General features: G+C 40.1%; 2 protein-coding genes across 2 annotated transcripts in view; both read right to left on the bottom strand.

Moving 5' to 3' along the window:
- phldb2b (pleckstrin homology-like domain, family B, member 2b) overlaps nucleotides 1-6,172 on the bottom strand; it is a 42,062-nt gene extending 35,890 nt beyond the window's left edge. Inside the window, exon 1 of the mRNA XM_044176713.1 lies at nucleotides 5,836-6,172. Coding sequence (XP_044032648.1) covers nucleotides 5,836-5,871 — 36 coding nt within the window. The 5' untranslated portion in view covers nucleotides 5,872-6,172. The remainder of the gene's footprint in view (nucleotides 1-5,835) is intronic.
- A 3,940-nt stretch (nucleotides 6,173-10,112) lies between these two features.
- On the bottom strand, nucleotides 10,113-18,831 carry plcxd2 (phosphatidylinositol-specific phospholipase C, X domain containing 2). Its single transcript, XM_044177050.1, has 8 exons — nucleotides 18,083-18,831; nucleotides 17,537-17,673; nucleotides 17,229-17,348; nucleotides 16,513-16,566; nucleotides 16,226-16,381; nucleotides 14,767-14,877; nucleotides 14,215-14,345; nucleotides 10,113-12,391 (listed from the first exon to the last, which is right to left on the bottom strand). The coding sequence occupies exons 1-8, from the start codon at nucleotides 18,183-18,185 to the stop codon at nucleotides 12,232-12,234; spliced, it is 972 nt and encodes a 323-aa protein (XP_044032985.1). The 5' UTR covers nucleotides 18,186-18,831; the 3' UTR covers nucleotides 10,113-12,231.
- Nucleotides 18,832-18,835: the final 4 nt, after the last annotated feature.

Here is an 18,835-nt window from a genome sequence, read left to right as displayed (position 1 = left end):
TGGGCAGGTCAAGACAAGTCTTTGGCCTTGTTGTGCTCTAGTTTAAGCAGAGCAGTGAGGGGAGTCTAACCCCTTCTAGATTTTCAGATTTCAGCTCTGGTATCCTGAGGGGTCTCCACAATCTCCAATCATCAAATCTGATACTATCAGAGCCTCTGGACTGGAGAGCTCAAGTATGGGATTACTGGATGGTGTAGATGTTTGCAGGTTTAGAGAAACTTGTAAACACACAAATAGTATAATGTACTTGTGAAGAGCTTTGCTGTTATTCTAGTCTTTAAAGCTGCTCTAATAAAAATAAAAATAATATTGATATTGGATGAAGTGACTATGTATAATATGAAAGGGATCGCTTATTGGGGCAAACCCACAGAGAATAATCACTCGACTCTACTGTTCACTTCAGCTCTACAGAACCTTTTTTTTTTGAGCATCTTTCAGCTCATAGTTTTGGTTTTGGTTTTACTGTTTTGGCTCCCTCTCACTGCTCTCATCAACCTCATGTCCTGCTGCGTCAGGCAACTGTTCCGCTTTTTGCTGTTTTTTAAGCAAAGAAGCTCTGACAAACTCACTGAAAAACTACATGCCTAGTACCAAACAGCTGATAGACAGACATTAGCAAATAGCTAGTGAACATAGTGGAGCATTTAGCAACTAAAGAGCCAGATATGTTTTTAAGGAGTTAAAGACCTAAAAGAGAGTGAATATTGGACTTATGTACATTCATCAGAAACAGGACTCCAAATGAATGCTAATGTTGCTCTCTGTTTTCTGGATGTGTACATAAGCAACATGTTTGCTAACATGTTCACCATAACAACTCTATAAGGCAATGATAAGATAATATGTTAACATTGTGTTTACAGCTTGTTGCACTGCCCCCAAGTTGCCTCTGGCCTAACATTAATTCAATTACAGCTACAATGGAGTTTGGCAGAATAAAAATATTTTATCATCTATGTGAATAATTAGGTTTTACTATCAGCCTACAAATCAAAGAGCAAGGACTTCTTTCAAACTTGCAATTTTGTAGTGATATAAATCTAAAATATAAAAACAGATACAACTCCTAACTTAACGGTAAAACATTCTCTAGCCCTCTTGTGCCAGGACATTTTCTGTCACAATGCAATCTGGAAATATAGGCATTCTTAGAAATATAGGTAACAAATGAGTAACATATGAGGCAGACAGAGGGAAAGTAAACTTCAACATTTTAACACAAACTATCTCCTGGAGTGGAATGATATGAAAGACTGGAAAGTTTTCAAAGATACATTTTTCCTTTTATGGGAAAGTTGACCAATGGGAAAGCTTCCTAAACGTGCAGCCCTGACCTACTTTTAATACTAACTTTAATCCTCAATCTGGCGTACACCTGAACTATCCCTTTAAATAACTGAAGATTGGCTAAGACAATGTCATAAATAAACAATTTAAAAAAACAAAACACAAGTACAAGAAAGTGCATGCACATGCAATCTCTCTTTGATCCCATCTGTAGAACAGCTGAGTCTCCCCCAAATGCTCCAATTGCCCTGTGTCTGGAGACAGAAATGGAGAGAGAGAGAAGGAGAGAGAAATATGGGGTGAAGGAAAAAAAGAGAGTGATGGAAGATAGAGAGAGGACTCATAAAACCAGAAGGAATGATCCAGCATTCTCGGACTGTTTCGTCTCATCCTTTTATTTTCTTCATCCTCTGCTTTCATACCTGTCGAGTCAATCCTCTTTTTCTATTTCCTCTACATCTGTTTTGTCTTTCTCTATGTTTCAGTTACCTTCTGCATTATTGTTTATGTCTGTTTTTGTTGCAGTCTGCATTCTCATAACCACATCACAGGACAAAATACAATTGTTTTTAATGTCACTGAGTTGGAACAGATTTATTATAGTGCACTAGTTGGGATGGTTAAGTCACTTGTGTGTGTGTGTGTGTGTGTGTTTTTATACAACAAAAATCAAAAACAGTACGCTCATGAATCAGTCATTTTCTTTACTTCTACACAATTGTTATTTTACCGTTAACTCTTGGATTAAAGCTTGGATATGGCAGTTTTTCAGACAAAAATAAAGACAGGAAATTTTACATTTTTGGTATGTAACTGTCTGAATCTCCATACTGAAGTTATAGGTGCCAACAACAACAATGTCAGAAAGCACAGAAGAGAACAACATGCAACAGACAAACCATCAGGATTGTTTTTTTCTACTTTTAATGCAGATATTCAGTGTTGGCCATCTGCTTCTTCAGTGCATGTGGCTGCTTTATTGAAGCACAGAGCTCATACTGGCCTTAGGCTAGGGAGTATTTCAAGGCAGGCAGCTCCTCAAGATGATGGTTATGAGCTGGGCTATAAACTTGACCAACTAATGGAGATGAGGGTGGGAATAATGAAACATTTCGCTGCAGTCAAGGTGACTGTTAAGCTGGCTGTAGACTTAAATTAAATTAAATTTGGCTGGTTTCATGTTCAAAAGACACTAAAAGCTGTGGTACATTGTAGAAAAGTTTTTATTTGGTTGCATGTCTTTCCATCTATAATCTATAAATGACTCCATGGGTGTTACATAATCAATGATTTCCAAAAGGCTGGTTTTGGAAATGTTTTCCATGTCTTTGGTTTTGGAAACAAGTGTTTATGATGCATTAGGAAATATGTGCGCGTGGAGTATAAATTAAGTTAATGTGCTTGATGTCTGTGTATCGTATAGTGTTCATGTGCATGTTTGGTTGTCATATGTGGTGCAATCGTGCATGTCAGCTCCTTGATCAATAATCCCATTTCCCAAACTGTTCATAATAACACAATGCTCTTCATAATAACACAATGCTCATAATAACACAGTGTGACTAAATGGAGTCACTTATTCATCACAGGATCTCATTTCTGTTTGTGTTCATTTCATTCTTTTCATTTACATGAACCCAAAACAAGTCTTCCTTTTTCTTCTCATCTCTGCCCATTAATATTTGAATAATACCTCTATCTTGCACTGTCTGCCCACCTGGTTTCCTCTCTCATGCTCTTGATGCATTTCATCTGCTATTTAAGTGTTAAATGCTGCGCCTCTGCTTCGCTTAGTTGCACTCCTCTCTCTGATTCTCTCTTTCTCCATCCCTCTGTCTCTCACTAACATCCCCTCCCTTTACATTCCAGCGTTCCCCTTTCCTCCTCCCACCTGACAAAGCCAGCATTGTATCACAGATGCTGTTTAATATGGAGTCCTTCTCTCTCTGTGTCCCTTATATAGAGCAACTCATAGGGCTAAATGGGGTTATCGTCCTCCCTTCTCTTCACTTCACTCTATGTTTTGTGTGCAGTAATGTCTTCAACAAAACTTTAATTAGTTTAACGTATGCCTTACACATGCACACACACCATAGAAGTCAACATTCCCACACACACGCAACACACACATGCATGCAGGCTATCTTGATCAGCATAAAATAGTGTTCTTCTCTGTCACTGGTCCATATAAGAAACTTAAATTTACTTCATCGTGTGTGGGTCCATGTGTTTGTGTCTTTGATTGTGTGTGGGTTTCCGTGCATGCGTGTGTGTTTTGGTGAATACTCTGCAAGCTGATTAACACAACTTGACCCTGAACCCCTGCTAAAACACAACAAACATCCACCAGCATTGTTCTCCAACTCAAACTTTCTCACACTACTATTAACGTTTTTTTTTTTTTTTTCATTTACCAAAATGCAAGATCCTCACAGGAAAGAAAGTCCATTGTTATTGCAGCTGACTCAAAGTTGGAGGAAATCTAACTTGATTTTCTATCGAGGGTGTGTGTGTCTTTGGAAAAGCCCAGATTACCTTCACTGCCATATGCAGGGGATCAAATGATTTCTAAGGGGCTGGATGTGACAGAGAGACAAGGAGGAACAGTCAACTGGTAGAGGGACCCACATTAGTAACATAGCTCACAGGGTGAAATGAACTGTGACGGTTGGAAAGAAAAGAAAAGAGGAAGGCAGAAAGATGGACTTTGAGATAACAAGAGAAAGAAGCTGAGTGTGTGGGGGGGAGACCGGGGGACATAAGAAAAGGAAATAGATAAAAACACAGACTAAAGAATCCAGAGATGAAGTCCAGAGATTTAGGAAAAGAGATTAATGGTGGACCAAAAAAACACCACCACTGGCCTCCAAACTAAATGTGATCCTAAACTGTACTGATGACAATCCAAATCCAAGCATTTACCTTGTATCAGCATTACAGACAGCACCTCTATGCACTCTATGTAAACCTTCTTCTTCTTTTACCTTTTCTAACTGACATGACTAACTGGTAAACACATAAACAGTGCATACTCTGGAAGGAATGCTGAAATGGATATCTTGACAACACAAAGTAGAAATATAATTCACTTCTGCACAGTGGAAACAATTATCCTTTCAAGTGCTCTGTTGTATCTGGTTTACATGTGTATGTGCACATATATCATAATGTTTTCGTTGTGGTATGAGTCTAGTAGCTGATAACAGTTTTGGTATATCGAGTCCTTGTGACAGAACGGCTGTATCCTCCTGGTTTCCACATCATGGTCAGAGCCAACTTGACAGGTATAATGGTTTTAACATTAGCTTAGCATTCTGATGGCAGTAATGCTGTTGCAATTAAAACCACATGGAGATTTAAACTTGTAGCAAGTTAGAATTTGTCTAAAATCTCAGATGTAATACTCTCTATGTTAAGGTTTCACTACTCTAAAGATACTCAAGACACATATGTGTTGCTATCTGGGTAAAGTGCTGTGGTTGGACCCACCAAAGACAAATCCACAACCTAATAATTACACTGGGATCCAGAGCCATAATATGCAGTATATAACTTGTTTCCACATAACTAACAGCACCAACTCCACATGACCCAAGTGTAACGTTGTATATTATTTCCTCACTGGGAAATCAAAGGTAATAAGATGTCAGATCCATTTAGATATACAGCGCCTGATTAAATGCCACCTTTTTAGACACACTCCCATACCACAGACACGCATACTCTTCATCCGTACTTAGAAATGAGATGTTAAAGAGGTGAGAGGTGGTAGGACTATAAATTCTGATATTGCCTCTTAGTCTGGTTTCTTAAATTTGTTGGTTGATTTCCAAGTTAGGCTTCATGATTGGCTGCATTAGAGGGGAAGCAACATGTTGTGCTTCAATGAACTCATAGGAACTACAGGACAAGTGTGGATTCCTCATCTGAGTCATGGAATAATTTAAGTGTACCAGGTTGTGCCATAGACTGATCAACTTTGTGTCAAATGTGGGATGAGGCTTGCTCTTATTCACACACCAACATACAATATCCTACATCCCATTCGTAATCAGTCAACACACTGCTCTGATTTGTCCTCTTATAGGCCTTATAATATACCTGTGGTACTCTCTACTGACCATGGTGGTATTTTTTTTAATAGAGGGCAATGGTAATAGATATTAATAACTTGATATAATTTAAAAATCTATAATGTTCCAATATTTCATGTGTCTTTATTATGTGTTTATCTTCAGTTAACTCACTTATAATACGCCTCTATTGGGGACTTTTAATCAGTAGGCCAGAAACAAACAAAGCTTTCCCTGTAATTCATTTGCTAAGAACAAAATCTTGAATTGAAGTCGGATAAGATTTAGCTTATCGTCGAACAGCTCACTTCAGAAACAAACACTGTAAGGAACTCTCTGAGCTGTGGATTGAACATTAATGGCTGTTGAAACACCATGAAAGAGTTTAAATAAACTTCCTAATTGAGAAACGCACATTTGGATCATGAAAAATGGGCATTCTGTAAATTCCCCAATATACAAACAAGCTTACCGTTATTGAAGCGGGACTGGCCACTTCTGTCATCATGCAGAAAAGGACGCAATTACGCAGCTGCTCCAAGATCCAGAATTTTGTCGCCTGACAAAACTCTTGGAAATAATCTGTCACTTATCCCTCTGTTGTGATTACAGTCTCTTCCTTGACAGCGAATACATTCCCTGTGCAGCATGCATGAGCAACCTGTGGATGTCTCGGCGAGACTTTTAATCCTCTGTCACATTCACACACACGCTCACACACGCTCACACACACATGATCACACACTCCAAACGTACACAAACGTAAAAAGCCGGCGGTTGCATCCAACTGCGACGTGTGGAGGAATGCAGCAACAGCTGGAAGTGGAGCTGGAGAGGGAACAAGGGGAGGGAGTCTCTCTCTCTCTCTCTCTCTCTCTCTCTCTCTCTCTCTCTCTTACTGACTCACTCTCTCAAACACACTGACACACACACAGAGCATAATGTGCAGGTGTTAACAGACCACCTACACTTGACCTCTCATCCCCACTGTCTCAAAGAGAGAAGCCTTTAGGCTGACAAAGAGAGGGAGACAAGGGGAGAGAGGGAGAAAAGAGAGGGAGAAAAGAGAGAGAGAACCATTCTTTCAGACCTACTTGGCAGCAATGATAAGAAATCATGATAAGAAGCATGTTTGACTAATTACAACAGGAATGCAGTCTAGTCTCCCTTCACAGGACACAATCCAGTCTTAATGCTGAAGGTTTTGAATTATTCAGTCAATGGAGAAAGATCCAGACTGTTGCACAAACAAACTGGCACAACTCATTTCATACAGCAGGCACTTGGATTCAGTGACAAAGGTTAATACAATTTATGTATTTACCTTCCCTTGTGAAAAAACCCCAACAACTATAAAACACACAGCCTACCAGTACAAACATAATATGTATGAGTTAAGGGCAACAAAGTACTTGCCAGTGTCTGCCCTACAAAGGTTGTGTCATTATGGTAATTAATAAATGAATGAATAAACTCACAGCCAGCAGTGATGTTGTTGTGAACAGGTGTAGATGAATACTCTACCCACTATAGAAAAGAAGCTCAAAAAGAAAAAAGAATATGGGATTTTTGTTGGAATTTAAGAGTGAATTGATGTTAGAACGTGATTCTGGTTTGGTTCTGGTTTTATTCATAAACAACCTATACATAATGGTTTTTAATTCCATCACACAGAGCCTTTATATTGCTACAGAACTATTTATATAACTACATCCCATGGCATACCTCAGCGGCGCAGGTGCAAGACAGACCTAACGTCAATGCCCCTCTGACAAGAACACACCAATTTGCCCAAGAGAACGTGCAGTTGACGAGTAAGTGTATTGGTTGTTTCAACAAAATTGTAGTTATACTGGAAATTTTCTTTAATTCGTACAAAAAATACAATTTTCACCATCTGTTTCCACCATGAAAACACATTTTGTAGCACTTTACGCAAAAAAAAAACATGTGCTTAAGCTAATTTATCCTTCAAAATGGTCTATCTAATGCTGCACATGGGGAACTGTGTGTATCCGTAAGCAGCGGCAGGCAGCTCTTTGCATAAGTTATGTGCACCATCTGAAAAATCTCAGCTACATGTACGGTCATGCATCAGTCTGAAGACATCATGGAGGCAGGTACGGAGTAGATGCCAGCAGTTCTGTATCAGAGGTTATTTTATTTGGCAGAGGTTCATGCATTCACCACAATTCATAACAGAGGTTACATAAAACAACAACACTCATTATGCAGAACTACAACCTAAGTCATGCAGAGTTTTGTTTAGGTAGTGCAAGGCATCATGTATTAGAACAGCCCGCGTAGTGCATGGTGTGTTCTTATAGCTGGAAAATGATAAATGTAGCCTTGAAAATGGTCCTCTGGTTATGACTGAGGTCAAGGAGGGTTTGTGTACACACACACACACACACACACACATACACACACACAACAGCACATAAACATATGCATATCCTTGGCAGCAGGATTATCTTATCTCTCAGACACCCAAGGATCTCTTTGTGGATAAACAGGCAGAGAGCTTGTGCTCCCTAGCCCTGCTCCACTTTCTCATCCTCAGCTCTCCATGACACCTGGTATGTGTAGATATCTACTGGCCAAGAGAGTCAAAAAAGGTTTTGAACCCACAGAATCACAAATGTCAGCACGTATACCTCAAAGTGTGAATCTTCAAATTACATAAAGTTCACAAACCCAGCTATCTGTACTCTGTTATCAGAAAGATAAACACTCAAGCTTGGCAGGAATAACAAAGGAGATGGCATGCAATATAGGCCAGACCAATGGAAAGTAACTGAGAGCATTTACTCAAGTACTGTACTCAACTACTTAAGCTACTTTATACTGCTACTCCACTACATTTACTAGTTACTTTTCAGATTAAAATTTTACACAGAAAACCTATATTGAGTTTCTAAAATGATATATTGTTATGGGTTGAACTGAACTACTTTTACTTTTGATACTTTAAGTACTTTCTGTTGCTACTACTTTTACTTAAGTAAAATTTTGAATGCAGGACTTTTACTTGTAACAAAGTACATAGATTTTACAGTGTGATGTTGCTACTTTACTTAAGAAAAAGATCTAAATAGCCTACTTCTTCCACAACTGGGCCAGACCCATAGTGGAATGAGTTTAATGGAAAAAATGAATGCTGTCAATTATGACACATTAGTTTTTGTCATTACTGTCAGCCAATGCAACCAACAAGTTCTCGTCTAAGGAAATTTCTGAAATTTGATTCCATTATGCAACATGTCAAGTGGGCTTTTTGCTCATTTTAGGTCTCGACTCAACATTTACAGATGCATCTTTGGAGCCAAAAGCCTTACCAAAGGGAACAGCTAAATGTTATCAGGATAATGCGCCCTGAAAATGGTCTTGCGGTTCCTTTTCACTTGCTTTCTTGTCAAGTGTTTCCAGAAGCTATAAAGCTATTATGCCTCCATGCTTGCATGAGAGCTGCTAAGCATTCCCAATGACATCATCCCAGAGCCTGTGGGTTTGAGAGGGCCACCGAATGCTTGACAGCATTCCCGAGTGAATTCCACAACTCCCAGGTGATCCCAGGAGGCTGAGCAGGAACTCTGGAGCTGTTTGGAGAGGGAGTCCACTGCTGTGTTAGGAGAAATGCAATTTCATTCAGACAAATCCTTACTTTTACAAAAATCTTACTTTTTTTAACAAGGTTTTAATAGACATAACGTTATGCTCAAATTGCTTTCTTTTCAACTCATTTAATTTTTCCAGTTGGCTACACAAAAAAGGCTGCGAAACAGTATCTGAACCACTTATCACTAATACTCTAAATTGAACCACAACAAATGGAACCTGACAACATTTAATCTCAGGGGAATCCCTGGTATCATCATTGATGTAGGGCTTTGAGGATTTGTGTGTGTAAAACTATTCAACCCACATGGTTTTAATAACATCTTAATGACAGATAATTGGATGACATTTACACTGTTTGTCTGCATTTTCATCTGTTTGCAGTGGTCTGGTGCAGTGCCTCTACATGTTTTGTCAAGTCTTTTTCTTTCTTTACCCCACACACACACCCACACCCCTTCTGTCAGAGGTGGGATAGTCATAAGATACAGTGTCATTTGTTTTTACAGCTGTTTCAATACTGTAGTCATTGTAGTCTAAAAGAGAACACTAACAAATCTGTGTGTAATGGATGTTACTGACCTGGTCGACTGTGGTCACTGACATCACTTAACACCAGGGATATAGCACTGATTCAATTAACTCAAGCTCAGTTTACTCACCAGTGTATTTGCAGAATAATGTTTAACCACTTTTTTAGGCGGACATACTGTAAATGGCTTTCTAAGAATAGTTGCACATCTTTATTTAACACAAACACACCATGCAACCAAAGCACAAGTGTGATGATATTACTGACGCTGCAGTGCCATCATTATTTTTTTGTTTGGCTGTGATGAAGCCAAGTGAAGTCTACCTCTGATTTATGTGGCAAAATGTTCCCACTGGACTGTTTGCTACAACTTGTGGTGCGGATGGGGAGGAGACTGACGTGTTGAATTTAGGGAGAGAAAAATGACAAATGATGGGACGTAAAGGACGGAAAAAACAAGTTTAGTTGCAGACCTACCTAGACTGTGGTGCCCAACAGGAGCAAAAATAGTTTTGGAGAACTGTGTGTCAATGTTTGCACCACTTTGGGCAGAGAGTGTTTGTGGAATAACAGAATCTTGGCACGCAAACACACGCACACAGGCGCAAATGCAGTTTTATTGCTTTAGGACTTTATTAACATCTGGAAGATCATGCTTGAGTTGTCACCTTCTCCTTCGAAACCTGGGAAGCCAACAGGGATACAGACGGAGAGAGGACCAATCCAAACAACAAAGGAATGCTCTCCATCAGTCAGAGCTGCTGCTCTCCGCTCTCCCACTTGTCTGCCGTGGTATGTGTAATTACTCCACAATTAAAGTGCCTGTGTTTGGGACTGTGTGTGCGCCTCGCAGTGATTGGTGACTACACTCAACCATGTCAACAATGTGGCCTGGACGGAACAGGCAATTTCACACAAGTGAGTCAGGGAGGGAAAAAAAGAAGGGCAGAGTTGATATGAAAAGAAAACATTTTACTTTCCTGTTAGATGATGCTGCTGCTGCTGCTGAAGGAAAAAAACAGTTGTTCAGAAAACTCTCTCTGCCTCCTCCATTTTCTATGACTCCAGCTGAACTTTCTCTTTCACTCTTCTCCTCTCTCTAACTGCCTCTTCTTCTGCTGTCTCTCTCTCCCCTCCTCTCCGACCACAGGAATGCAGAGCGACTGTCACTGCACTACTGTCTATTTCATGCATAGTAATCACCGGGCCCACAAGGCACACACACAAACACAGTAACACACACTGACGCAGATACACACCCAGATACACACACAAAACATTTTAGACTACAATAAGTTGGCCATTTAGTTCCTTACTATTTCTACATGTAGTATACATGGTCTGCAGACTTGACATATGCTGGACATGGTCATATATGCCCTTCTTTTCTTTTCCACCACGTACTTTTAACTGGAGATTGGTTCTATTCCTGCACGTCTAGTTAAACAATGGAAGTGAGAAAATACTATAAACATAAAAATGTATAGCTGTGTATATGTATGGGTGCACGTGCTTTATGGGAATTGTGGCACAAGTTCCACACATATTTTTCTTTCCTTCTGCAATTCCCCCCTAAAGGTGCCACTGTCTGTATCTCTAGTTAAACTGTACAGCCCAGCTATGAATACTGAGACAGTGTTGGCACAGTGGGCTCCTCTTTCACAAGGCGTGACTTTGCTTAACATAGAAACAAAAATACTCTTTTCATTATTGGAAAAACACCAAGTGCATAGTTAAAAACCCAACTTTAGTTCACTGGCTAGTGTTTACAATTATTAGTGTGTTTGAAAAGCAATGTAAACAAATTCCATTGCCATCATGTCGAGCATTTTCTTTCCAATTCTTTAACAAAAGGTTGGATGTATTAGTAGTCAGAAAACCAAATACTTGTCCCAATCGCTTTTCATTCCAATACCTACAGTTCCGATGAAGACAGTACCCTAAACACCTATACATACAGTATTTCAAAAAGCAAATAAAAAAATAAATAAAAAATTATAATAAAATTGCAATATGTGATCCTGGCTTTTTAAAATGTGATCAGAACATTTGAAAAACAAAAGGACAACTATTATAATATTTGAAATGTTGAAACCGTATAAGTTACATCCCTGAGTCATATGATCCTTGTCCAGGTCACAGGTAGCTGTGGGTCTGTTAGACAGTAGCAATGTGATATATTTCCAATTTTCCCTCAAAAGGGAATGTAGAAAAAGGATTCCAGAAATGAAGCCAGAGCTGTGGTATGACTGATTTGGTCGACGTTATGATGATGGTAAAAAATCCTCTGGGCATGCCCTGTGTTCAGTGATCTGAGCTCCGGATTTTTTCCCTCTTTTGGACTTTGTGCATGATACTGGGCCTGAGAGCGTCGGCTGCAACCAAAACTGTGACGCAAGTCCCTGTAAGGTTTGAAGGTTATTCAGTGGTCTAGAGGGTCCCTGGCTCATATAGTATCCCTGTGTATCTTACTGCTCAAGTGGAGGAAGCCTTGTCAGCTAAAGAAATAGCTATTTGCTAGCTTATGATAGTCACTAATGTAAAATAATACATTATTATTAAAACTAACTTCATAGAATGTTTTTACAAACTAATTTCCTGGACTCCAGCATTATGTAAGAACTGTTATCCAACAATGGCGGAAGAATCTGCCATCTGACTTCCAACCTCTGCCCAACTGTGGGTCAGCACACATTTGTCCTGTTGTGCAAACATGTGTCATCTTGGTTTGAGGTCCTGTTCAGACAACAGAAGGTTGTTGAGTTTGATGACAATGTTGGCAAAGTCAGTGAGCTCCACAAAGTCAGAGGTGATGATGTTGACCCCGTCCACCCCCGGCCTCTGAGCCTCAACCCAGGACATGATGGTTGGCAGGTTTCTAGAGCCACAAAAGAAGAACGTTTGTATAAGAAGGCAAACAATTACACCAATTATTATTACAGCAAACATTCTGTCACTTTCAATTTAAACTGATTCCCGGACCTTGCAAGCACGCTCAAAATATCTAGTGCCAAGCTTCTGTCTCTGTAAGTTTTATAGTTATGGCTATAACGTGGCCAAACTCTAATCAGTTGTTCCTTGGCTGGATGTCTATCTGTCCAAAATCACCAAATTTCATGAAAAGCTGTCGATAAAGTTTTGAGATACAGAATGTTGGAGAAAATTGACCAAATGGGGGAAAAAAAGCTAAAGTGAGTGATGTTTGTGTCTGTCTGTCAGTGAGAGAATACTACTACTGCCACTATTGTCCCAAAATTATTGCTTTGCATTCAAACACTTTCTGTTTTGGTTCATGGCATTGATGCACACACATGCAGGCACACACACACACACACACACACACACACACACACACACACACATGCCATGACTCTGTAGCTGTATCACTTCTAACACCCATAAATTCTCCACTATGTTTGAGCTGCCAGCAGAACAAAACCAGGAAGTCAGAATGTTTATCCAGCGGTGATAAACAATCCCATTTCCTCGGAAGTGCAAAATTAGGCCACCTCCTGTCTCGCCAGAGCGTCCGTTCAGGAGTTTTATACCCCAGCACCAGTGGCTGTTTCTCTCACATGTAAGGGTATGTGTGGGTATGTACTCTAAGTCAGGATTTCCGCTGTCATTTCCACTGAAATCTTAGGCTCAGTGAGCTAGATGACTGCTAAAGTTTGTGCAAATAATTTAGTCCTCGCTAAGGAAGTAAGATCGCTTATCTGAGAGATGAAATGTGTTTTTGTTTTATCATCTTTAGTTTGGAAAGGGATACAGAGGATTATAGCTTATCCTTAGTGAAATAAACCAGTCAAGTGACAGAATATTATAACAGAGAAGCCAAAAATAAAGATGCATGCTTAGACAGAATTTTTATAGAGGTAGTCAATCTGTTTTGTTATAAATAGATGAAACACACTAGTTTTGCTACCACACCACATCCTTGTAGAGGGTATAGGTTCTCATTGGCCTTTTCTTTTGTCAACTTTGTAAAGCTCTATCATGTCATGTCACTATGGGCCCTATTTTACTGTAATAGTGCAAGTGCAACGACAAGTGCAAAGCGGTCGGTCTTGGGCGATGTGGGCATCTCCAAGCGCACCTGCAACTTTGGTTCATGTACGTGCAGCAGCACAAAGTGCAAAAGGGCTGGCTGAAGTGGAATATAAATCGGAGGGTGTAGTGATTAATAGATACACGCTCAGCCAGTCACATCACTGGTCTCATAGCTCCGAAACAGCTGAGCCAATCGCAGGGAAGGATGATAGCAAATAGCTCAACGAATGGAAAGATAGATAGAAGATGGATAGAAGTAGATGATAAAATATGTTGATGAAACTGTGTATATATGAACGCATCACTCCTTTTTAATTCTACTGATTCCACTCTTCTACAGGTTGGAGAGTGATTAATTAAAATGGTTTATTTGCATTTTAAGCATTATTCTGTTCTTACTGTGGATGTGCATGAAAGTAGGGCCCCATGTTTTCCTTTTTCAAGGGCCTGTGCAAAGCTGGCAATCCGCTTTGATGCAGGCATTTGCAGCATCTACTGTACTGCCCTCTATTGGCCACAGATTAAAGTAAATACATGGAGTTGAGCATAAGAGAAGAGGATACTAATTAATGTATACCCACACATCCACAATATTCCATCACACCTCCCTCAGTCACAACCTCCTAAAAACACCCAAACTTAGTCACTGACCTCTCCACCAGGTAGTTGCGTAGCCCCCAGACCAGGCCCTTGGCCACGGTGTTAACCTTGGGTGTGAGGATGGCCTGAGACACATGGAAGGAGCCCTGCTTGGCTCTTTCCTTCAGTGTAGTTTCTAGGAACTAGACAGGAGAATGTCAAACACAACCACTCTAATCTAAATTGGCCCTTAATGTGAGATTTTTTGGAGACATAGCTTGTGTAATTAAATGTCTCAGAAGAAAAAAAAAGTAACTTCACTAAAATACTGAGTAAATAAATAGGGAGGAGGTGTGTTGTTGAGTTTAGTACAGAAAGAGAAAGAAGAAGAGGAAAAGAGTGAAAGGACGGAGAGGAAACGAAACGTAGTGGTGAATTTAAGAGTTCAATTTATTATTAAAGAAATTATTAAAAGTCCGAGAAAGTCAAAGAAATAATAAACTTTCTTTAGCTCGAATCCTCAGTCTTGTAGAAATAGTGAACTGTATTGAGTTTCCACTGAGTGAAATAAAATAAGTGTGCATGCTGGTGGGCCGAGCCAGGGTGTGAATGTTGTTTTCTGACCTTTATGAGCTTGTCGGGTTGGGTGGTGTTGGCCCAGGGAGCAGGGATCTTATTGCCAGGCCACATGACAGAGATGCCCTGACCAGATGGATGATGGTAGAACACAATGACCTGAGGGGAAAAGAAAGTGAAAGAGAGTGAGTAGCTAAGTTTAAAAGACTGCACAAATGCTGCTCAAATACCATTAATGCTAAATAGGGTACATTCAGATAGATACTTAAGTAAATATCAGGTAATAACAATGATTTTAAGTTGCCTTTTTCTTGCATCTAGACGAAATGTAACCCTAACATGATCAGATTTCCAACCTTAATCCCAAAAGAACTGGATAATTATCATTAGCCCAGTATTTATACTAATGTGTACACATTTTTACAGGAATGTATAATTGGAAATTCAGCTGTACATTATATATACTTGATAAAAAACTCATCTGCATCAGTGCTGAATATCCCAGTAAAGTATGTGTGACAATTTTATTTAAAATCATAAAAACACTTAATCACATGACTAGTGATTAAGCAGTGAAACAATGAGAGAACCGGTGGGTTTCAATGTCTTTTCCAATGACACTTAGAAAGAAAGAGAGTTAGGTTGCCCTTCACAGCTGGTAACTGAGCAAATCTCTCCTCTTCTACTCTTACTCCTCTAAGCTGTTCCTCTCCTGTCTGTTCTGCTCTCCCTTTCTCTCCTTCTCCTTTGCCAGCTAAGCCAGTCACAGATTAGGGCCATGGGAACAGGAGTTCAACTGATAGTATGTGAATGAGACACAGACATGCATCTAGAACCATGCAGACATTACATTAAGATGTGACATGGAGCTTGTCGTGTCCATATATGTAAGTATATGTATATATGAAAGGAGGAGGATGAAGAAAGAACTAAATTAAGACAGCGTGAGAAGAGGAAATAAAGGAATGATAAGAAATGTGAAATCATGGCAGAGATAGAGAGAGGGGGGAGGTTAAGTATAGGCAGAAATGTAGGAAAGCAGAGGGAAAAAAAGACAAAGGTGTGAAGAAAGGATAACAGCTAAATACCATGAAAGAGGGAAGGCGGGTTGGATGGTGGAACAAATGTTAATGGGATGACGCTCACCACTAATTCCTGTCCAGGAGAGTCACAGGCGGCAGGGATTACCTGCCCACAGGGGTTAAGTGGGCCGTCCAATAAACACACACCTTTTTACTTGTACATGTATATGTATATGCACATATGTGGCATGCACTTTCATGCATTCACTCACACATGCAGGTACACACAAGCACAGTCAGTAGAGAACACCCTTCAAATGATAATCTTCTACCTATATCCTTTAAAGACTTGCAAATTCCAATGAAAATAGCTTTCTGTGGTATGATTCATGAACTTTTAATGGTCTGAGATCACCGGAGTCCCTATACTAAAAGACCTTAAGTAATGTTGTACGTCCACTTTCATTGATGCATTCTGATCTCACCTGGTATTTCTTCTCCCAGAGGTAGTCCAGAGTGATGCTCTCCACTGCACAGTGGTTACAAAGCTTGCTGCCAAACACTTCCTGGAGCATGTTGATGAGGTAGACATGATGCTCTACGTCCATTGCATAGTAGTGGTTGAAGTCTAGAAACACTACCTAAAAAAAAAAAATCACACATCAAAATCAGTCAGTTTGATGTATCTATCTATGGTCATGCTTTTGTATCTGTGCTTTAAAAAAAATTATATTTCATAAAAAAAAAAAATACTATTTAAACAGCTCCTCACCTCTTTCCTGTGTCTGCTTAAGAATGAGTTCATTTCTAACAAGCCATCCCTCACCTTCGGAAGAGAACAGAATGAAAGGTTGGAGATCATTTACTGCATCAAACCTAAAGGTCCATTGGTGAAGTTCCCTTTAAATGCCTTGCTGAGTAGTGGAACACAAAACACCATCATAATACATCATGAAATAAAGGATAATGGAAAACAAGTCAAATATCAACTGTACAGGCTTATACAATTACAAACTCTTGTTGACCCTGCTATCAACCAAGCCTGTATACATTTCAATCTAATATTTTACAGTCCATCTCATGACACACTACTTGTAGCCAAACAATGTGTCATATAGTGGACAAGCACGTCAGACAGAGGGATGTTTACAACTAAACTCCCAATCTTTGACCCCTGGAGGACATCTCCATCCCACAACAACGCAAAACTAGCTGAACAAAATCGCTGATCATGCTGTTACATGAGACAAAATAATGGAGAAACGTCTGAATCAGCTGACATATTTGAAGCAACATTCAAATGTCATTTTGATCATCAGAGGACTGGAGGCATCTGATCTAGGAAGACAAAACCATTCAACACTATCGGACTGTGACAGATTTTAACAGTAAGTTGCAAAACGCAATAAGAAAGAACAGGGAGGCAGGCACAGTATAGCCACAAAGATAAGCATTTAAATGTGAGGAAATATTTACTCCACTGCTCACCTTGTGGCCAAACAGGCCGTGGATGAAGTAGATCTCATTTCCAGGCTCGCCTGGTTTGGAGGAGACCCTGAGATCAAAATAACGAATTCCTGCATCCAGCTGCTCTTTAAATGTCAGATTCTAGGAATACAGACATTCTTTATTACATTATACATTACAGCTGGTTACAAAACCCAACACATCTGTTATGCTGAAAAATGCACAGACATTCAAAATCTGCCCAAAAATGTAGTTATATATGTCATCTGCAAGCTGCCTGGCTCCCCATATGGTTGGGTTTGTACATGTCACTGATTTGAACTCAGTACCTGGGTCATGGACCACTTCACCATGACTTTCTTGGCTAAGACGCTGAACATGGTGGCCAGGTACTTCACATATGCCTTCTGATCGGGGCCCACAGGAGCATGCACATCCACCCAGAAGGTAAAAGAATCGTGAGACCCTGGAAGAAAGATGATGATAACAAATGAAAATCGAAAAGAAAAATGGACAAACAGATAAAAACAGGGGAAGTAGGATAAGTAAAGGAGAAAGATACACTGAGAGAATTTGAGAAGAACTGTAAAAGAGAAGGATGAAAGAACAAAGGGTCAGTGGGAAAAGCAAAAGAGATTAAGATACAGCAGAAGCAAACATAAAATAAAAGGAAGAAGCTAGAGCTGTATGGAAGAGAGTGATAAAGGTGGTTTGTGTATTTTTCAGCATATATACAATACGTGACTGTTACTATCACATTCCTCTCAGCTTTGTTGTTATCCTTTCAAACTTTACAGTGGTATAAATGCAGGCGTGATGGACAGATGGATACGCAGAGGAGAAACCACGAACATCTTTACGCGCGACAGGCTCACCTGGCACGGCGAGGTGTTTGAGGGGCATGGCACTGAGCTTGGAGGGGAGCGAACCCATCCAGTCGGCATTGACATTGCCGATCCCCGCAGGTCGGGTCTTCATGTCAGAAACGGCCTGTCAACAAACCCTCTCAGGAAACCGCTCTCTGGTGCAGAAGCAATCTGTCACAGATCATCTTGTATTGACACTGTTAATCAGCATATACCACCGGTTCAAAACGCCCTCCGACTCGCACCAGATCGAGATCCTCGCCCGGTAGGCTAATGCATGCGCTGTGTTCCAACCGGCGAACCGGGCATCCATTGACCGGCGGGTGGCTAACGACCGTGATAATCCTCTTATCGCAAAATTCCCCTTGTTATCCCCCCTTCTCCTGCTTCTTGGCTTAACCTGTCTCTTGTGTGTGTGAAGACCACAACTGTGGACACACGCAAACACAGTAACGCACATACGGAAAAGCGACAGATGGGAAAGTTGTCTTGATTGTAAGTTATTGCGGTCAACAAACCGTGTCGTGTAGGCTGTAAGGATGAACAGGCCTACTCATAAATCATTAATCAGCTCATATATTATCTGTGGCCGCCGAGGTGATGGGGACTAACTATGGTGACACAACTATCGGTGCTTCTACATCAGGGTTGGCATCAAAACCTGTGTTCAGCTGTTGATGCTTTCGGTCTGTTCTATATTTTATTCTATTTATGAAGTCATTACTTTTATTGGTCCCTTTTGGAAATGTCGTGTAGGCTTGA

Source organism: Siniperca chuatsi, linkage group LG19, assembly GCF_020085105.1.
Source record: "Siniperca chuatsi isolate FFG_IHB_CAS linkage group LG19, ASM2008510v1, whole genome shotgun sequence".
Classification (NCBI taxonomy): domain Eukaryota; kingdom Metazoa; phylum Chordata; class Actinopteri; order Centrarchiformes; family Sinipercidae; genus Siniperca; species Siniperca chuatsi.
The sequence above is the reverse complement of the archived record's forward strand: the minus strand, read 5'-3'. Positions and strand labels throughout refer to the sequence as shown.

What these genes read in the sequence shown, in the direction of transcription:
- plcxd2 (XM_044177050.1), bottom strand. Translation starts at nt 18,185, where the DNA reads ATGAAGACCCGACCTGCGGGGATCGGCAATGTCAATGCCGACTGGATG. An exon ending in TCTGGGAGAAGAAATACCAG is followed by an intron (nt 14,878 to 16,225) that starts GTGAGATCAGAA and finishes TTTTCCCCTCAG; the next exon opens with GTCATTGTGTTCTACCATCA. An exon ending in AACCCGACAAGCTCATAAAG is followed by an intron (nt 14,346 to 14,766) that starts GTCAGAAAACAA and finishes TCTCCTGTCTAG; the next exon opens with TTCCTAGAAACTACACTGAA.